This window comes from Asterias amurensis, chromosome 5 (assembly GCF_032118995.1).
Source record: "Asterias amurensis chromosome 5, ASM3211899v1".
Lineage (NCBI taxonomy): Eukaryota > Metazoa > Echinodermata > Asteroidea > Forcipulatida > Asteriidae > Asterias > Asterias amurensis.
In genome coordinates, this window is record NC_092652.1 from 949,452 (window position 1) to 968,707 (window position 19,256).

A 19,256-nucleotide genomic window follows, 5' to 3' on the forward strand; every position below is an offset into this window, starting at 1 on the left:
CTCTCTCAGCAGTTTCTTTGGAAATTCTCAATCCGTCGCTGGTGCTCCCTTCTACAACGCAATGAAACCGCACATTGCGGGTTACCAGGAGACATAGGAAGTAGTTTATACCCGACCAAGTTTGAGTGATACATTTCCCGTGCATGGTTTTAACGTCATGTCGTTACAGTTGACCCCAAACAATCCGTATCAGCAATGGGGTGCAACTGGGTCAATGCAAAGGTGAATTTCCAGCCTAACGGTGCATCATAGCATGGAGGTAGGATTAGATCATAGCAAGAAACCAATCATATACTATAATGATTCATAACAGGTTCTAATAAAGTGTAGCCTTTCTCAATACAATATATAGCCTACAATGCCACGATACGCACAATTTGTTGCACACTCAAACATCGGCCGTACTACTCCAGGATCACTGAAGTATCAGAATCGTTTCTCTTTTAATCCCACGCAATTTGTTGTGGTTGTAACAACAATTAATTGTTAACGCAAGCAATACATTTATTCTGATAACATAAAAACGAACTTGTATAGCTGACCTTCTATAATGACACACACAAAACAACAAGGTTTGAGACCGTCTGGTTTTTAAAACCCGTACGAGGCGTAAAAACATAAGTTGTAAAAACAACCTTTTTCCATTTGTCCACAGTATAAGGCCTACTGAGTGGAAACCGCAATCATATCAGAATCAAAGTATGACATGAGAAAGACATTTTGGATTTTCGGCAATATTTTTCTTTTCACAGAGGTTATGTCTCCATACTATCTATATCAATTAATAGGACTCAACAAACCAAACGGATCCAAAAACCAAAGGTTACTTTCTTTTATAAATAAGCTCCTGCACGGCAGAGTGCCCTAGAGTGCATTTTGGCGACCCCAACCAAAAACTGTTTCTGACGTCTCAACCAAAACGGTAACCGAGCTCACAACTCGGTTGTCGTTCAGTCTGAACAGCAGAACCAACGACCAACAACCGAAACAGTTTTTGGTTGAGGTCGCCAAAACGCACTCCTAAGCTAGACACGCTGTTAACTGACGGACGTGTAGATCAAAATGAACACAATGAAAGCACTCAGATCGTGTTTCTCAATTCAATTAAAGCATCCCAAATGACGTGTAGATTCAACCTGACATTAGGCCGAGCATGGAGCAATAAACTATTGCTCCACGGGCAGAGTATTTTAATGGTGACAACACTAAAACGGTGATAATGACGAACTGTCCAAAATAACCGAGGATTATTTGTATAACCTTTTTCTTTGCAGCACTTTAGGCAATGCAAGTTAGTCAAATCACTGGTTACCGTACAAGCCTCCCTTTTATAAGGCGCTTTCAAGAAAAAAATATTTACGATGGAAATACTTTGGGGGCCAATGGGAATCTAGATGGAGGATGTTAGGGGAAAACATGCCGTAGGCCATGCTTTGACATAAAGCAAATTGATGTTCGATATATGGCATGGTATGACATTTAAACCATGTGAATTGCAAGAAATAAAAACGTGTATTCGCCATCACATCAAAACTGTAAACATTTAAGAAATATAAAAATCAATAGAGCATCGAAGCTGTGTACTTAACGGGTATGTAGTGCTGACACTATTTGACCGCAAACCGTAAATGAGATTATGGAGTAGGATTCTACCACCCCCCCCCCTACGTTTTCTCCCTCGTCACGTTTATACCTTGAGGCGAGACAGTGTTTCTCACCATATCTAAGGACTCTCGTGATGGTAAATTCTGCTCAATTTAAAAGCCAAATTGAGACAGCCTTTTTCATCAGCTTCTTGTTCTTTTTTGTTAATGTTACATGGCATCAGATAATGATTTAGTCTTTCTTGTGTGCGGTTGTCAGCGAATGATTTTATGACGTATGACACCACTCCATGGAAAACCAGAAATCACCGTATTTGTAATGATAACGTGGTTCAAGGGGGTTGGAAGGAAAACAACATTAAAGTCACCTGGAAATAGAATTTTTTTCTTTCAAACATAAGAGTATATGCTAACGAACAATAAAACAATTTTTTTAGTAATTGTTTGTCACGATTTATATGTTTAAAAAATATATAAAGTTGTTTGGGGGGCTGACTCCACCTACCCCTTTTGTGACGTCATTCAAGGCAGACTTTGCCTGCAATGCGTATAGTAAACACACGTGCAAAGTACATGTACGTCCAAGTCGTGAGTTGGTACATTTCAAAAAGTGTTTTTCTGCATTCAGCAGCAATACACCTGGTCGGCATTGCCGGAAAAAAAAACGTACAAACTCACGACTTGGTCCGTACATGTACTTTGCAATTGTGTTTACTCTACGCATTACAGGCAAAGTCTGCCTCGATTGACGTCACGAACAGCGCCCTCTCGGGTCGGGGTCTACTCTTAAATTTGTAAATAACATAAGAACTGATTTTTTTAAAACCTTAGTTAACTGTTTATTCACATTCAACTCATCAAAACACATATATTAGTGACAAAAGCTTTATTTTGAAAAAATACCACTTCCAGGTGACTTTAATATGATGAGGATGCTGCGTTTAAAGGTTGCGCGATCGCACACACAAATAATGAAAACTCATATTGAAAGCATGTGGTGATCATTGTCGATTATCGAAGACCAGCACACTACACTCTGGTCTCAGTAAATGAGTAAGGCATACGAAACAACAAACCTGTTATGTGAAAAGTTGTTGTTTGGGTCTTTCAATGGCCAAACACGTAAATCCTTACTTGGTGTAGCTCAACAAAAAGCATGAAATAACAAACATGCGAAAATTTGGCTCAATTGGTCGTCGAAGTTGTAAATAATATTACAAAAACACCTTGTTGCATAACAATGTGTGGGTTAAGATGCCTGATTGCAGATTTTTTTTTAATCTTGAAAGTACATCATACATTGCTGATAGTTTATTATATCAACATCTCAGATCAGCTTATTTTACCTGGTAAGTTGTTGCGGTCATTAGATTGTAAAATAATTCCAAACGTACTTGTTACTACCGGTCTGCACAAATTTGACCGAAAATGTACTTTTCGTATATTAATACACGAAACATTGTAGAACAACGAATGATTCCACAACAAATATGGATCGTGTTAGTTCACAAATTTTATTCAAAAAAAAAAATTGATTCTTCTTTGAAACCATCTTTCCAAAACAAACGCTTTTTGAATAGCCCAAAGCGCCCGATCCAAGGCAAAATAATGATCCTTTAATTAAGGGGTTCGTAGCCCAAAGCGCCCGACCCGAAGGCAACATGTCCCTCTAAGACAATGACGTAGCCATTGTTCTCAAGCACTTCAATAGCTAGCTCCTTCTTCAACTGTCGCTGCGGCTTCCTTTCTTCAGATGAAGTCTGTAATCTGGAAGCCTTCGTCATTTCTCAGGTCACTCAATCCCTTTGATCCATATGTTGCAAGGCATGCAAGGGAGATTGAGTGTGATTTACGGTTGCCTTGGCAACCAGTTACCTCCGTAGGCTATGTGTGTTTCATTACCAACCCGCATCCGACTAGGTTTTCGGTTTGTATTTAAAGGAGCACGTTGCCTTGGATCGGACGAGTTGGTCTTTGAAATGCGTTTGTAACCGTTTGTTATATGAAATACATTTGGGTAGAAAGATGTTTTAAAAGTAGAATACAATGATCCACACACATTTGCCTCGAAATTGCGGTTTTCCTTTTACTTTGCGAACTAACACGGTCAGCCATTGGCCGACCGTGTTTGTCGACGAGTTAAGGGAAAACCACGCAATTTCGAATGATACTTGTGTGGATCATTATATTATACTTTTAAAATATATTTCTAATCATCATGCATTTTATAACAAACGGTTACAAAAGCTTTTCAAAGACCAACTCGACCGATCCAAGGCAACGTGCTCCTTTAAGGGCAAAAAAGAATACAAAATGACATAACAACTGTCTTGGGATGTTTTGTATCTTTTCCAACTTATTTAAGTATGTACAATTTAAAATAGTACTTCTAAGCAAGATTTTTCTTTGCTCACCTCTGAGACGGTTATTGTAAGATGCGCTATTATATGAATTTATTATTATCATTATTTGGTTATTGAGGGATTTTGTATACAAGAATACCTAAACATGGAACAGTCTAAACTAATTGTAACGTGAATGATCTTTTCCCACTGCTTGAAAGTATTGTCATCAATTTTTACTCACAAAATTGCTTTGTATAAGAATGCTGACTGTGTAACCGTGGTAGGTGTGATCATTTCGTAACTTATATTATAAAATGTGGAGACTATAGGAAGTTCGATCATTTGACAAAACAGGCTAATTACTGTTCTTTTTGGCCAAACAAACACTGACTTTGGAGCCATTCAACTTCCACTTCCCTCGAAAAAAAATAATAATAAGATGTTGGGACTGTAAGAGAAAATGTCTTACCCTGATTTCACTCCTAATGGCTGCACCTGTTTGTTCCGTAAAATATTAACTTGGTCGCATGATGATTATGTGTCTTGAAAACCAGAGGATTCGTAATATAAAACTGCACCTTTTACAAACCAATGGTTGGCCGCGTTGAAACTATGTATTGTAGTCACCTTAATCAAATCAATTAAGGTTTCCAGTTGGAAAGGCGATATTTATTTGGCAAAGTGGCAAAGCTGGCGTGTATATCCATCCTAGTACATGACCTCTTTATAGAATTTATTACGCCCGTTCAGATATTTTGTTATCAGTTTTCAAATATAGACAAAAAAGATGTAGTCCTTTAAGTGGTAGACACATAATACAAGCAGCTTTTCGTATAGTGAGGTTTATGCTGAGCGTTACGCGAGCAAAAACGTGAACGTGAACGTCATACGTGAGCATGATATAAGCCCGAAGTGGTGACGTCACCTAGAAACTTAGTTTTCTGACATTCACGCTCACGTTTTTGCTCGCGTAACGTGTGGCTAAACCTCGCTGATCTGTGGACATTCCTTTCAAACTTTAACTGTGTGGAAAATAACACTGTGTGGACGGTGTAAATCCACATTGTTTCAAGTCCGAAATAATGAACTTCTTTGTGTTTCCCAAGTCCACACTTCGGGAACAAATCCCATTCTTTAACACTGTAAATAACACTGTGTGGACGTGTGTAAATCCACATAGTGATTCAAGTCTGTAATAATTAATTCTTGGTGTTTCCCAAGTCCACACTTTGGGAACAAATCCCATTCTTCAACCATGAAAATAACACTGTGTGGACGTGTGTAAATTCACATAGTGTTCCGAGTCCGACATGTGTTTCCCAGTCCACGCTTCGGGAACAAATCCCATTCTTCAACCCTGAAAATAACACTGTGTGGACGTGTGTAAATCCACATAGTGTTCCGAGTCCGACATGTGTTTCCCAGTCCACGCTTCGGGAACAAATCCCATTCTTCACCCCTGAAACTAACACTGTGTGGACGTGTGTAATCCACATAGTGTTCCGAGTCCGACATGTGTTTCCCAGTCCACGCTTCGGGAACAAATCCCATTCTTCAACCCTGAAAATAACACTGTGTGGACGTGTGTAATCCACATAGTGTTCCGAGTCCGACATGTGTTTCCCAGTCCACGCTTCGGGAACAAATCCCATTCTTCAACCCTGAAAATAACACTGTGTGGACGTGTGTAATCCACATAGTGATTCAAGTCCGAAATAATGAACTTCTTTGTGTCCACACTTCATAATAGCGTCAAAACACACACACAATATTGCAAAGTTCTGGGAGAGGGAATTTCCACAATACGAGACGTTCTACCTTTCCGGGAAAGTACAGGTACATAGAACGTCTCGTATTGTGATCTTAGAAACTTTAAGAATGAACGTTCAATTCTTAACACACTCAACACTCCAGAATTAAAACTATTTCGATTGATTGCATTTGCAACATTTATTTCCTGATACACGAAACCATTGTGTCGAGTGTTAAAGTACCAGAGGTTAACTTCAACAACAAAAAACACGTGATGTGTGAAAACAATCTGGAAATGTGCGCCTTGCACACAGTAACAATATTATACTCTTTACCAGGAACTGAAAGCAAATAAACACGGACTCAAAATGATTCTACAGTTTATATTTCATTTGTTGATTCTAGTTCCAGCTGAAGGGACGAACCTTGCGCCCTTGCTTTTTGCAACGTGTACCAGATGAGATAAATAAACAGATAAACATGCATGGTTTCGTCATCACTCAAACTCCACATATTCTTGGTGGAACTGTTTTTCTGCTAGTCTTCGTCGCGTTTATTTCACAGGCGACTGGACAAGAGGTTACGAACGAATGTGACAGCGATAATACATGTTGGTATGTCATAATCATTACTTTTTTTCTTTGTAAATATTTGACCAAGTCCATGGAGAGAGGGTGGGGTGGGGCGGGGCGGGCGGGGCGGGGCGGGGCTGGAGGGAAGCGAATCAAAAATCAAAACTATTTATAAGAGCAAATCATGAGCCCTGAAGAATGTCGTGGCTCTTACGCCCTTCACACAACATACTTTGTTTCAGTAATAAAATGATGCTTTCCATAAAAGGCTCCTTATGACAAAATATCACATGGCATTTAATATGACATTTCTGTTGCTATATAGAATTACCCCCAAAGACATGTTTTCTCACAACCCTGCATAAATTAACCTTCCTAGATGAATGACAGAAAACCTATTATTTTATTAAACTTTCAAACTCAGTTTTCCTTGAAGCGCATTTGCTCATCAAATTGCTTATACATGGCTTTCTCAAGTGATTTTACATCGGGCACACGGCGGGTTGTCTGGTAAACCATTTTGTAACAGTGGCTGTTTTGCAACAGCTTTCATTGTTACACCTAATGGGAACACTCACCCAACTTGGGATTTTATTAACCATTTTGTTGTAGGTTCGCGGGTTAAATGTGAATAGACCTTTACATTACACAACAAAACAAAACATGTCAGAATGTCATTCTATCTTTTCGTTCAGGATGCCGATCAAACAATCTATTTGGAATAACTATTGCAAAGCACAGTCCAAGTTGATTTCTGGCCTTTACAAACAAAATAATTATAGCTTTCTGTATAACGGGATTGAATACGTTTGTTTCATAATTGGGTAGCGCTTTTTAGATAATTGCCGAAAATCTTGAGCGGTTATTTTCACGCAGGAAGAATAATCTGCAATTGGAATTTGAGAAACTTTACTTTCAGTAACACTTCTAAGATTCAAACTTTTTGGGATCAAAGTGATAACGTTTTTACATAACCGCATTACTTCGAGGAAAATCCAATCTAACCTAAGCTGTTGTAGTTTCTATATCAAGTAAGTTTTTATTTGCATGATTTTAGAGTCATTACTAGACGAATTATTACTAAGCGCATACAGACCCTTTAAAGTTGTCCCTCATCTTTTACAAATATTTCACGTGCAGAGTTTTCCTTGAACCACTTCGAATAATACTTGGATGATATCATGCCAAGTATTTTTCTTTAATATATAATTTGAAATATTTAATTGAATTTCATATCGTTCTCGAACATTATGAATCGAGTCCGTGGGTTGCGGTCCAATGACCAGCGTGGGAGGGCAACCTGAGACGGGCGAAATGACGCGGACAGTCGGCCAGCGGAGCTAGGCAGGAACGGTATGAGCTCTCTCGATAAGAATGTAAAACCTCGAAAACCTTGACTTGTGGACATGTCCCACGCGGTGAGATAGTCGAGTTATTTATAGCGGTGCTCTCGCGCGAACTGCTGGTTGCGCGACTACTGCGCGCTGCCGCAACCATAGGTATAGACATTGATCTCCATTATACTGACTGGATAGGACATTGCGCTATGCTGCGTGCATAAACACGCGGCCCAACAATGGCGGCGCAATTCCTTCAAACAGGTCAATTAATGTGCACTTGGTCGGGTTTGAGTCTGTCAGTTGAAGTTGTAAATTGAGAATAGAAATGTGGGGAAAACATGACGATCGATAGTTTGAAGTATGAAAAAGTTTCTGAGTGAAATGCAATAAAGCAAACTAACTTTACATTTGTTTCTATCAAATGCCCTATTAGTATTATGATAATGATATTTAAATTTCTAAACAAACACTCGGCCGAGAAACTGTATTGGGATTCAGGTACATGTTTTTTTTTATTCTTTCAGTTCATTGAGAAAATGGCAATAAACCATATAAAGACAAAACAAGAGTCGCTCTTACAATAAACAATTCGAGTAGGAACTAGAGTGAGAACTACATACTCGCTAAAATCGAGGGAAAAGAACAAGAAAGATTAAAACAAATACAATGTGATAAGTGAGAGTTGACTCCATTAACAAATTTTAACTTTTTATTGTGAAGCTTCTATTCATCATGTTAATTGAAAAACAATCCCAACAGCAAAACTTCCATAACCGTTTTACTGTTCCGCCAGAAATAAATATTTTTATTTTGGTCACAAATAACGAAGTCGGCTATTTCCGAGATGACTGATCCTCTCAACGAACTTGTATCGTCTGTACATAATTCGCATATACTTGTCGCTTTCCCGAACCTTTTAATTATTGATGCTATGACAAACATCTGTTGAAATCCGGGCTTCCCGTCCTCGTCGATTCCAGACAACCATCTGTAACGGAGCGAAAACAAAAATAGTATTGCTCGGTAAAAATAACAAATACTTGGCCTATAATAATTATTTTATGAAAGATAGTTTAAATTTCCGGCTTATATTTGTAACGTTAGATATAATAATAATAATATGAATCGCTAAAAAAATGCAAAGGCCTACCTACTTATGGAAAGACAATCCCTTTGCCGACTCAGTTTTCCCTCCTCCAGTGATTGACAGCCGCGCACGACTTCACCATCAGCATTTTTAGTTTATTTGATCCGACTCCAATTGTATTCATCCCCAAATGACAATTAAAAGGACGAAAACTTCTCTCTGCTTGCAGCAACTCCGTTTAAAAGTGTACAGCGCACTTCGTGTGACGAACGGTCTTCGCCCGTTTTAAAAAATACGCGCGCGGCCTGCGTTTAGACGCGATGTCCTATCCAGTCAGTATAATGGAGATCAATGGGTATAGAATAGAATAACCAAGTTCGCGCGAGAGCACCGCTGCAACTCGACTATCTCACCGCGTGGGACCATTAACGACTTGTCCACAAGTCTACGAAACCCATATTCATTGCTTATTGAATTCAGTGGATGCGCAGCATGGGGACCGGTTACGACTATTGCTCATTTGCCATTATGATGTTTACCTATGACAATTTCTCTTTAATTCTTTTTTTTTAAAGGGGGGGGGGTATATACGTTTGGTAATTATTCTTAAAATTATTGGGAATTACTCTTAAAATTATTGGAAATTAAGACTTTCTTGGTTAGAAGTACATCAGCTTTTGAAAGTGTAAATCGATTTGATCATTGCGTGTGGTTATGAAAAATATTTCAGTATCTCCCAAAGTTGAATCTGTGGGTACATTTCTCAGATTGTGTATTCCAACTAGGGTTTATTCCTGCGTGTGTGGACATCGGAGATATTTGGAGAAACACACCCACCCTTTAAAATAATTTTTTTTACAGATTATTTTTAATTTTAGACATGTACGTTTCGCATAGGATTAAAAACCGTCGAATATTCCCCAAAACTAAAAGATATACTTTCTCTTTAATTCGTGAAAATCTGCCTCGCGCATGACGGAGTTTACTGTGTCACCAATTGCATGAGTTCAGGCAGAAACGGAAATAATTATAATTGTAATAAAATAACAACAATGAAAACAATCTAGTTGAGAAACTGAAAGTATGATGACCAGAGTGAATACATGCCAACTACATCCTGAGTTTTGCTTTCATTCTCAACACCCCTATAGTTATTATGAAAGACAGAAACACTCGTCGGTTTTGATGAAAATAAAATAACAACGATGAAAACAATCTAGTTGAGAAACTGAAAGTACGATGACCAGAGTGAATACATGCCAACTACATCCTGAGTTTTGCTTTCATTCTCAACACCCCTATAGTTACTATGAAAGACAGAAACACTCGTCGGTTTTGATGAAAATCAAAAAGAAACAGAATTAACCAATATCGTACTTTCACAAGACCATTCACAATGCATCCCATGTCTGTCCACACTAGTTTTAATAAATTTAACCAATAAAAGGCAGTGAACACTATTGGTAATATTCAAAATAATTATAGCATAAAAACCAACTTCGTGTGACAAGGGTGTTTTTTTTCTGTCATTATTATCTCGCAACTTCGACGGCCATTGAGCTCAAATTTTCTCTCAATACATCTCTGTGCACCATTGCACGATACGGGGTGTAAGTGCTGCACAGACCCTGTCTTAAGGGCAAGGGCTCTGTCTTAAGTAGCCATTTTAAACCAGGTTGTTCACATATCAATATTCACGTTTGTATATGGTCCATCAATAGTTTACATATTAAAATAAAATAAAGTGTAATCGTTCTCTTTCCAGGTATGTTGAACCACGGGTGAAAACAGTCAGCGTTCGATCATGGCGTTGTGCATGGCTTTGGAAATGGTACCATCCTTCTTCTTGTTTACTTTCCGAACTAGAAATAGTAAAATCGCCCCGCCACACGCACCTGTCGGGCACACAGTTTGCAGTTAGCCAATTAATTATGATTTGCATTCAAACAGTAAACGCTCATGGCTCATACTAATTTACCGACTTGTATTCAATTTCTATTGTCACAATAAATCTGTGTCATACGAGGCAATTTACAGGCGATATTCAAAAAGAAATTTCATTCACACTTTCTCATCTTGTGGACAGTGGGTTGCAGTTAGAAAAATACACATTGCGCTGCCAAAGTGTTCCCTTTTGTGACGTCCAGTGAATTTGGTTAAAGTTCCTTGTTATTATTATTGCCCGTGTGACCTGACCAAACCAATAACCATAAACGAAAACTCACTAGCTTGACGTTTACGTTTACGTTACGTTACGTTACGTTACGTTACAGCCGGACGTACAAAGTCCCAACCGGACAACATGAGACAGTTTGCCGCTGCTGCCCGGGGTGGAAAGGTGACGCTAAAGATTGTACACGTATGTCATTTTGAAATTATTCTATAAACATTTTTATAAAAGGAATGTTAACCTAATTTTTTAGAGTAGAAGTTAATTTTTCGTGACGAGTATACCTCAAATATGCAACCTATTTTACAAAGTACGATATTCAAAACCATAAAAGGATACAAGAGTTAGACCTCGTACCTTTGTTTACATCTTTTGGGGCAATAATGTTGCAATTTTAAGGTGATGTTGTCTTCGGATTGATTGGAGCTTTGCTTGTGCTATGGAACGAGTTCGTTGTGAACTGAATAGTTGGAAAGATGTGTCAAAAGTAGAATAAAACGATTCACAAAACACCTGGAAAATGTGTGGCTTAACTTTTAATTGTGAACTAACACGGTTCGCCATTTTCTATAACCTTGATTCCACAAAATGACGGACCGTGTTAAGTTCAATTAAAGGAAAACCATACAATCTCAAAGGAAATGTAAATCATTATGGAAATTGTATCGTTTTAAGAATATTATTCAAATTCTATTAATTTCATAACAAACGCTTTTATAGCTCAAAGCTCCCAATCTGAAAGCAACGTGTCCTTTTGATCGCCGTGGTCTTATCGTTGTTTCAGTTTCATGAATCAATGAGTTACGGATTTCAGAAAAGTATTACTCTTTTGACTCTTTTGATCACATTGATTCTATTGCTACTCAGATGATCCCATGGTGTCGATTCTATTGCACTAAAATAACTTTGTGCCCATATGAGATTCACCCGCCGCCCCCCCCCACCACACCCCCCCCCCATCCCCGCCCCATCCAGTGGGTGTGTATTCTCCGTGCGGTAAATAACTCGGGTTATACTTTAATCAAAAGAGGGCGCTGTCAGATGAAAATTCTACACACGTTGACTGTATTATGCGCAAAAATTCATTCGCAAAACGTATTGCTTGTGAACCTACGGTTACTTTTTAATAATACTTTTTTGGGGGTGTCATACATTAATGTTTGTGTAAATATACAATCTATCCTGGTCCGGGGTCATATGCTTGGTATGCGCCTGTATTTATCTAATGGTTCGTGTCAGTAATGTTCTTCTTGGTATTATTTTCTATTGAAGGCTGTCCCGATGGCCAATTTGGTTATAAATGTAGGGAAACATGTGAATGTACTGATGATGTTGACTTGACCCAGTGTGATCCACGGAATGGTGCATGCTTCAAAGAAGCATCGTATCAGGAAATAGACGACACAAGCTGCAGCAGTAGTATGAATTGTACCAACGCACAAATGTGTAACCCACAAAATAACACATGTGATTGTCCTGCTATGTGGAAAGGAGAAAAATGCAACATTCACTCGACGTAAGTATGTAAGATATCGTTGGGGGATCGGTAGAGCTGACACAATAGTCACAGACAGTGTTCGGATTTTTGTCACCGTGGTCCAGTGTGGTACCGCAGGACTTGCAATTCTAAGGTTGTGTTCAAACCCTACCAAGCTAATCGCTGATTTCACAAAGTCTCAAAGTCTCAAAGTCTCATGAGTGTTGTAGTCTGATTAACCAATGGGAGAGACTGGCTGTTACCAGCTTGGTGTTTGCCGAGTTACCTTGACGTGAAGATCACGTAAAACTCATTATAGGTCTATGGTTGGGACCAACTGGGGTCCCGGGAGTTCGAATACACGCAAGACCATCCATTTCGGAGTATCAACTGTGAATCAATTTTGTCACTTCATACTAGATGTCCAGATGGATTTTACGGGGAGGTTTGTGGTCGTGAATGTCAATGCAACAACGGAACATCACAATGTGACCCGTTGACAGGAGAGTGTATGTGTTACGGAGGCTGGATGGGACTTACATGCAATGAGACATGCCCGGAGGGGTTCTATGGAGAGAACTGCTCCATGGTGTGTGACTGCCTAGCTAGTGCATCAGAGTGCGACCCAGTTAGCGGTGACTGCCTCTGCCCGGCTGGGTACTATGGTTCAAGGTAAGTCATTATGGTCAGTACCATTCTCACGCCTCATCCCCGTCCTCCCAAGACGACGATGGCCACTATCCCAAACGAGTTCACTCATTCCCTAGGAGTGGTTGGGATATAATCGGGGTAATTATACTTCTGCTTGAGGCAAAAGAAGATAATACATTTGGCTGAGATAAAACCTCTGAAGAAGATCGCTACCTCTGAATAGGGTCATACCTCTGGTGGAGCTCAAACCTGAGCTTATACCTCAGGTGGAGGTTATACCTCTGACTATGAAGTACGCCTCTGAGTGAGTTAATACCTCTGATGGATGCGGGCCTAACACATATGACTAGTGATGTAATAGAACTGAGCCGCTGATGACGTAGTGACCTCTGAAAGACGGGTTGAGTTTAAGCTTAAGGCAGTTAATGACTTAAAACCAGTCCAGAGCTTTGAGAGCTGGAATCAGAATTATCGCATTGCTCTACACAACATGCATCAAATTATTTTATGGTGTAGGCCTACTCCATTTTAATAATTCTATAATGTATTTTCTAATAATTAGCTGTTCATCCAAATGCCCCGACGGCCGTTTCGGTCCGAGCTGTCAGTCTCCATGCACGTGTGACAACTCTACTGAGACATGCAACAGGATCAACGGGACTTGCATAGGTAGGCAAACGCACAGGCGTGTTTTTATTCAGGTTAGAGTCAAAGCTCGTCACGCTGGTTCATCGGTGCATATCGGTGGTTGAAGATTTTTGTTCCCCTTCCGTTAGTGTCGTCTTGATCCTGGAATGAGCTGTAGGCCTAAGGCTCGACGAACTTCTTTCAGTCATAACTAGCGTGTTTTAACCCCTAACAACAGAACACCCAATGTGACCCTCTACGTGAAAATGAGTCAAATGTCGCCCAAGTTATGCACAGTTTAATGTAGCCTTGCTCAAGGCAGTCGCATTATTCGCTCCGAAAAGACGCAGCTGTAAACCCACCCGCCGTATACCCTGTGCATGGTGTGTGCGATCACACCGAATGACCCACCCGTATACACACTGTCACATCGCACGAATACTGTTCACACAAGTCATCGCACTCGTACACCACTAACCGCATGCGGAGGCCGTCAGGCCGACAGCCTTGTCGGGTCTGTATCTTCCCGTTTTAATGTGTTGTATTGAAAAAATTCCAATAGTGGACGAAATTGGGGGGGGGGGGCTCTAGGATATGCTAGTATGCAGCTCATGAATATGTATATCGTTCGTCAGACTTATCAGACAACACAGGATGTGAGGCAAATGAATTATTCATTTTGACGTCCAATCACGCACTTCCCTTATCACGACCTTTGGACCCTATCATGCGTCCGTGGTGGTGGTGTGTGAGGTAAACATGTCTCGTCTTTAGCGGGCATTATGGTAATGAGCTGACCGTGGGAATTCTTCGCTTATTATAGTAATGAGGTCAGTGGCTTCAACACAGATCCTACAAGGCTGTCGGCCTGACGGCCTCCGCATGCGGATAGTGTACGGGGGCATCGTGTCGTGCGATGTTACGCACAGTGAATACGGGTGGGTTTTACGCACAGTGAATACGGGTGGGTTTTTATACAGCGGCGGTCTTTTTTCGGAGTGAATAATTCGACTGCCTTGAGCAAGGCTAAGTTTAATGTGGAAAATATAAAAAGAAAAAAAAAAACCTGGAGGGGCGACAAGTTTTGGGAAATCGTTCAGTGAAGAGTTTACCCTGTGACTACGGTTGGGAAAGGATATTATTGTTACACTTTTTGTGAGAAAAGTCACAAAGACAATTTTTCCTATTCCCATGCAGGGTTTTAACTTCCTCCATAATGTATGGAAGAAAACGAAAGAACTTTTACTTCACAGTTCTTGGAACTAACAGTGTCCACATTAATTGGTGTAGCACAGGTACATTATTTGTAACATCCTTCCTCCTGGCACACAAAGAGCTTTTAATTGAAACAAAATTCCCTTTTTTTCTTGCAGAAACCTACAACGGGTTTGTGTTAGAAGAGAGTTCTAGAAACAGTGCACTGTAAATCTCCCCACTTTTCTTTTTGTAGACAAAGATAACTCGGAAGTGACTGCAAATAATGATGACCCTTTACCAAACTCATCAGCTGGTCCAGTGGTAGGTGCCATCATTGCCAGCGCCCTCGTTGTTGCTCTTCTTGTCTTCGTTATTTTGTTTCTAAGAAGAAGATCGAAACAATCCAATCAAACAAGGTGTGTGTAACAATGTCTATCATTTCCTAGCCATCTGACTGTGTATAATACAGCAGACACTGCAGAATGCAGACGACCGAAAACTTTGTTTTGATTGGACTGAGGCGAAGTCTGTCAGGGGCACTCACATCTCACCCTGGACCAATCGAAGCACGGATATGTATAAAGGAACGTCACTGCATGTTTACCAATGCCATCATTGTATCCAAAGAAATCACTGATTCTGAAACGAAAGTATGTCTTTATCCTTGCGGAAAAGGACAGGGGCCCAGTCTAACCACTATTTTCAATACTTGTGTTGACAGCTGTTGGTTTAAATCAACCCTAAGAGGTCGCCCTACTCATTTAGGGTTGAATACCGGGCTGTTCCTTTAGTCTTCGTATATCAACCGATGCTCGATGCAAGTTATCAAAATACGTTAACAAAAGTCTCATCCTCTTGAAATTAATTTTCATGTTGTAATAATAGGCTCCTTAAACAGCGAAATTTCTATCTAGTTACCGCTTATCCAAAATGATTACATCCTGGAACGTCCTGGAACTGGCAAGACTCCGTATCATATTATTTATAGGGCTAACGTGTTCCCAAATGCCCCAGGTGTAATCAACAGCCCTAGGGATGAAACATTGAACAATTCTTCCCCCGGGGGGGGGGGGTAACACCACACCCCCATGAGGACTATAAATGACATGTGACGGCAGGCCAGTGCACTGCAGCATGGTGTTGTAATTGGAACGACTGGTAACATTGTGCGGGGTCAACCACAAAATCAAGTATAGTGATGGCATTTTGCCAAATCAATATAGTGATGGCATTTTGCCAAATCAAGTATAGTGATGGCATTTTGCCAAATCAAGTATAGTGATGGCATTTTGCCAAATTCCACACAATTCAAATCAGCCTCCTTGTACTGTTTACTTGTAGTTATTTTGCAAAAAGCGCCCTCTTGTGTCGGATTACGTTCTGAATTGTTACAATTGTGTCTTCTATTCTTGTACAATCGCACGTGATGAGCATGGCACCAACAAACTTACAATTTTAACTTGGAGATAAAAATTAAGAATTTTGTGTTGGCTTTGTATTGGTAATTTGCACAGGGTCGCACTTGTGAAGAATGATCCTGGGATAGTCCAAAATCCGTGCTATGCCAATCCCATAGGTAAGTAAGTCCACATACTTTCATTCGACACATGACGCAGTGTCAAAAGTATAAAGCAGGAATTCCATAACATTTTACAATAAAACAGTGACTGCTTTTAAAATAAGCAAAATGGGTTCTGTTTGAAACAAAGCATGATTTTTGTTGTTCTTTTATCACATTCGTTTACTGTGTTGGGGTAATTTTTCTCAGTGCAAAAGAATACAAAACAACATAGGGTTTGTTGGTACGATTATTATGTTACAATCATTTTCCCGAACAGATGAAGGTGACATGGTGACGTCAAGCTCACCTATGCCTTTCCAACATTTCGTCGTTGGGGGCGCTACCTACGCCGTGCCCGATAGCGCAACTGGAAATTCTTCAGGTTGCAACGTGGGGGGCTTTGAAGAAAGCTACAGCCACCTTCAACCTACGACTGTTTACAGCATCAATCCCTATCAATCTACTAGAGATCAAAATGACTACAGTCACCTGACCAGAGATGATCGACAGTTGCAGGCAAACCCTCCTCCAACTGACATCTCAAATGACGCGCGTTACGCAGAGACCACCCGCGTTATCCAATCCAAACCGAATGAGTATGACAACCTCAATCGTGGGGTCAAACAGCCTGGTGGCGTCAAGTACGAGGTTGTAATCTAAAGCAAATAATTATGACTTTTCAATTTTTATTAGGCCGCATAACTCAACTTTTCTCGTAAAAGCTAACAGAAAGCTGGTCAACCATCTTAATTTCATCAAGTGTAAACGGGTAGTAGAACAACAAAATTAAGTATGGTCAAAGTGTAGTCTTTATTACCTAAAATATAGAACTACTTAGACATGGCGTGTATTTGAACGCATTTAATTAAAAACAATGGCGAATTTGCCGGGAAAACCTATTATGACATTATAGTAAAAGTAATGTCAATTTTTAATCATCTATTGGTCTATCTTTTATGCTTTCGAGCAGGAACATCACATTTTTTTCCGACATTTTTTTTTATGTATATTAAAAAAGTACGACAACGCTTAAAAGAGATCATAATTAGCCGATTCGACCCGAAAATATATATTAAAGTTACACAAAACAATTTTTATAGATTCTAGAGAGTTGTTAAGCTGTCATTTAAGATATTGTGCACAATTGCCGCCAATGATGAGTGGTCGCTACTATTGTTATTATAAAAAAAAAAAAACGTTATCTTGCGATCAGTATGCGCAAACAATTGCATATACATTTGTACATGTACATTGTACATGTATTTTGTGCATTTACCGGTAGTATAAAAGCGTTTGTACGTACCCTCAAAATGATCTGTCTGCAACTTGGAGTAAAATAAAAGTTTATATTGCCAGCAAACATCACAACGCAATAAGAGATATCCCGGCTTAGTGCTGACGCGGATGAGTATTAATCCGGTCATCGGGCCAACGAGGTGTTTCAGCATGTTTTTGATCGTGTACTGTCGGCATGACTTTTTGAAAGGGATCATTTGTTTAATCTAGCAACATTAATTCCCCTTTGACACCGAACCACCCGGCATTATCGGTAACAAGTTTCCACTGATTCTTACAAGGAACTGTGTTGTTGCTGGACTCGTTCTCATTATTTGACTTCGCGTAAAGTAATTATTATTGATAGATACACTACTAAATAGAAAATAAAACAATTTAAGCAGTCGTCGTTATTAGTTTGTAGAATTATTGTGTCCATACCTTCAATTAATATAGCAGATAACAGTTATTATGTTGAAAGAAACTGAATTGAACCGATTCTCGTTGTTAAGGTTGGTCAGGCCTCAGTGACCATTAATTACCTCTTCATTAGGGAGACACAAAGCAGAGGCTAGATAATAACATAGAGGTACCCGCTGCCAAAACAGGATTCGAACTGCCTCTAGCTGCCGGGCAACCTCGGTAGTCTAGTTGGTAAGACACTGCTCTAGAATTGCAAGGGTCGTGGGTTCGAATCCCACCCGAGTAACATGCCTGTGATATTTTTTCACAGGACTCGGGAAAGTACTGAGTATACAGTGCTAACACACATCGGTGTATGGGTAAACAAACAAAAATAATATTATTTATCCCCGATGCAAATTTAACATATATTATAACATAGAGGTAGAAATAATAACGAGGCCTGACTGCGGCGAGCACATCTCCGACAGTGGGTTGATTTAGTTCTTGAATGATTGACGAAATAGTGTGCTTTAATTTTATAATTATAAATTACACGTATCAATCAAAATAAGGCTTGTTGCAAAGTAAGGTCAAACAAAACAATAACTGTGTTTCGTATTACCCCACCCTATATTCGTAACCAGAGGGTCAGGGCTGTCCCAAAACAGAACTTCCGGGGCCAACATATAATAGTTAATATCTTTACTCAAAACAGTAAATAAAAGAACAGCTGTTGATGCCCCTATCCGATCCTTGTTTTAGCACTCGAGCCGTCCTGTTTGACTTATTGGTGCAATATTCAACAATTTAACTATGAGTTAAACAGGAGAAAAAATTACAGTCCTGAAATGACACTATTTCTACAAAATGAGAGCGCAGACAACAAATCTTTATCTGTGTACCTTTTGCGCAAAAAAAAGTTACTACATTTTGATAAACCAGTCTTTTTAAAATAATATTAATTATTATACTGCCCCAACAGTAGTAGGCCCTTCATATCCGGCTGGTTTTTATAACTCCATCAAGCTTTCAATGCAGGACAATTCTTTTTAGAACTTTACGTATGTAGCAAGCGAGGTACTCAAGAACAAATCTGCACCTCGAAGTAGATGGAGTTACTGGAAACTGAATTATTTATGCCACCAATGCCTTAAGTTTACCCACGTCCATATCTTGCAACGAGTGAGATTTTG

The 19,256-nt window shown here is 39.6% G+C and overlaps 1 protein-coding gene across 1 annotated transcript; it reads left to right on the forward strand.

The window, feature by feature from the left end:
- Window positions 1–109: 109 nt before the first annotated feature.
- On the forward strand, window positions 110–17,384 carry LOC139936906 (uncharacterized). The gene is made up of 10 exons (XM_071931724.1): window positions 110–259; window positions 6,107–6,315; window positions 10,466–10,531; window positions 10,974–11,059; window positions 12,143–12,386; window positions 12,768–13,019; window positions 13,561–13,667; window positions 15,076–15,238; window positions 16,337–16,398; window positions 16,661–17,384. The coding sequence occupies exons 1-10, from the start codon at window positions 254–256 to the stop codon at window positions 17,041–17,043; spliced, it is 1,578 nt and encodes a 525-aa protein (XP_071787825.1). The 5' UTR covers window positions 110–253; the 3' UTR covers window positions 17,044–17,384.
- Window positions 17,385–19,256: the final 1,872 nt, after the last annotated feature.

What these genes read in the sequence shown, in the direction of transcription:
- LOC139936906 (XM_071931724.1), top strand. An exon ending in TGTGCATGGCTTTGGAAATG is followed by an intron (nt 10,532 to 10,973) that starts GTACCATCCTTC and finishes GTTACGTTACAG; the next exon opens with CCGGACGTACAAAGTCCCAA. An exon ending in AAACAATCCAATCAAACAAG is followed by an intron (nt 15,239 to 16,336) that starts GTGTGTGTAACA and finishes TAATTTGCACAG; the next exon opens with GGTCGCACTTGTGAAGAATG.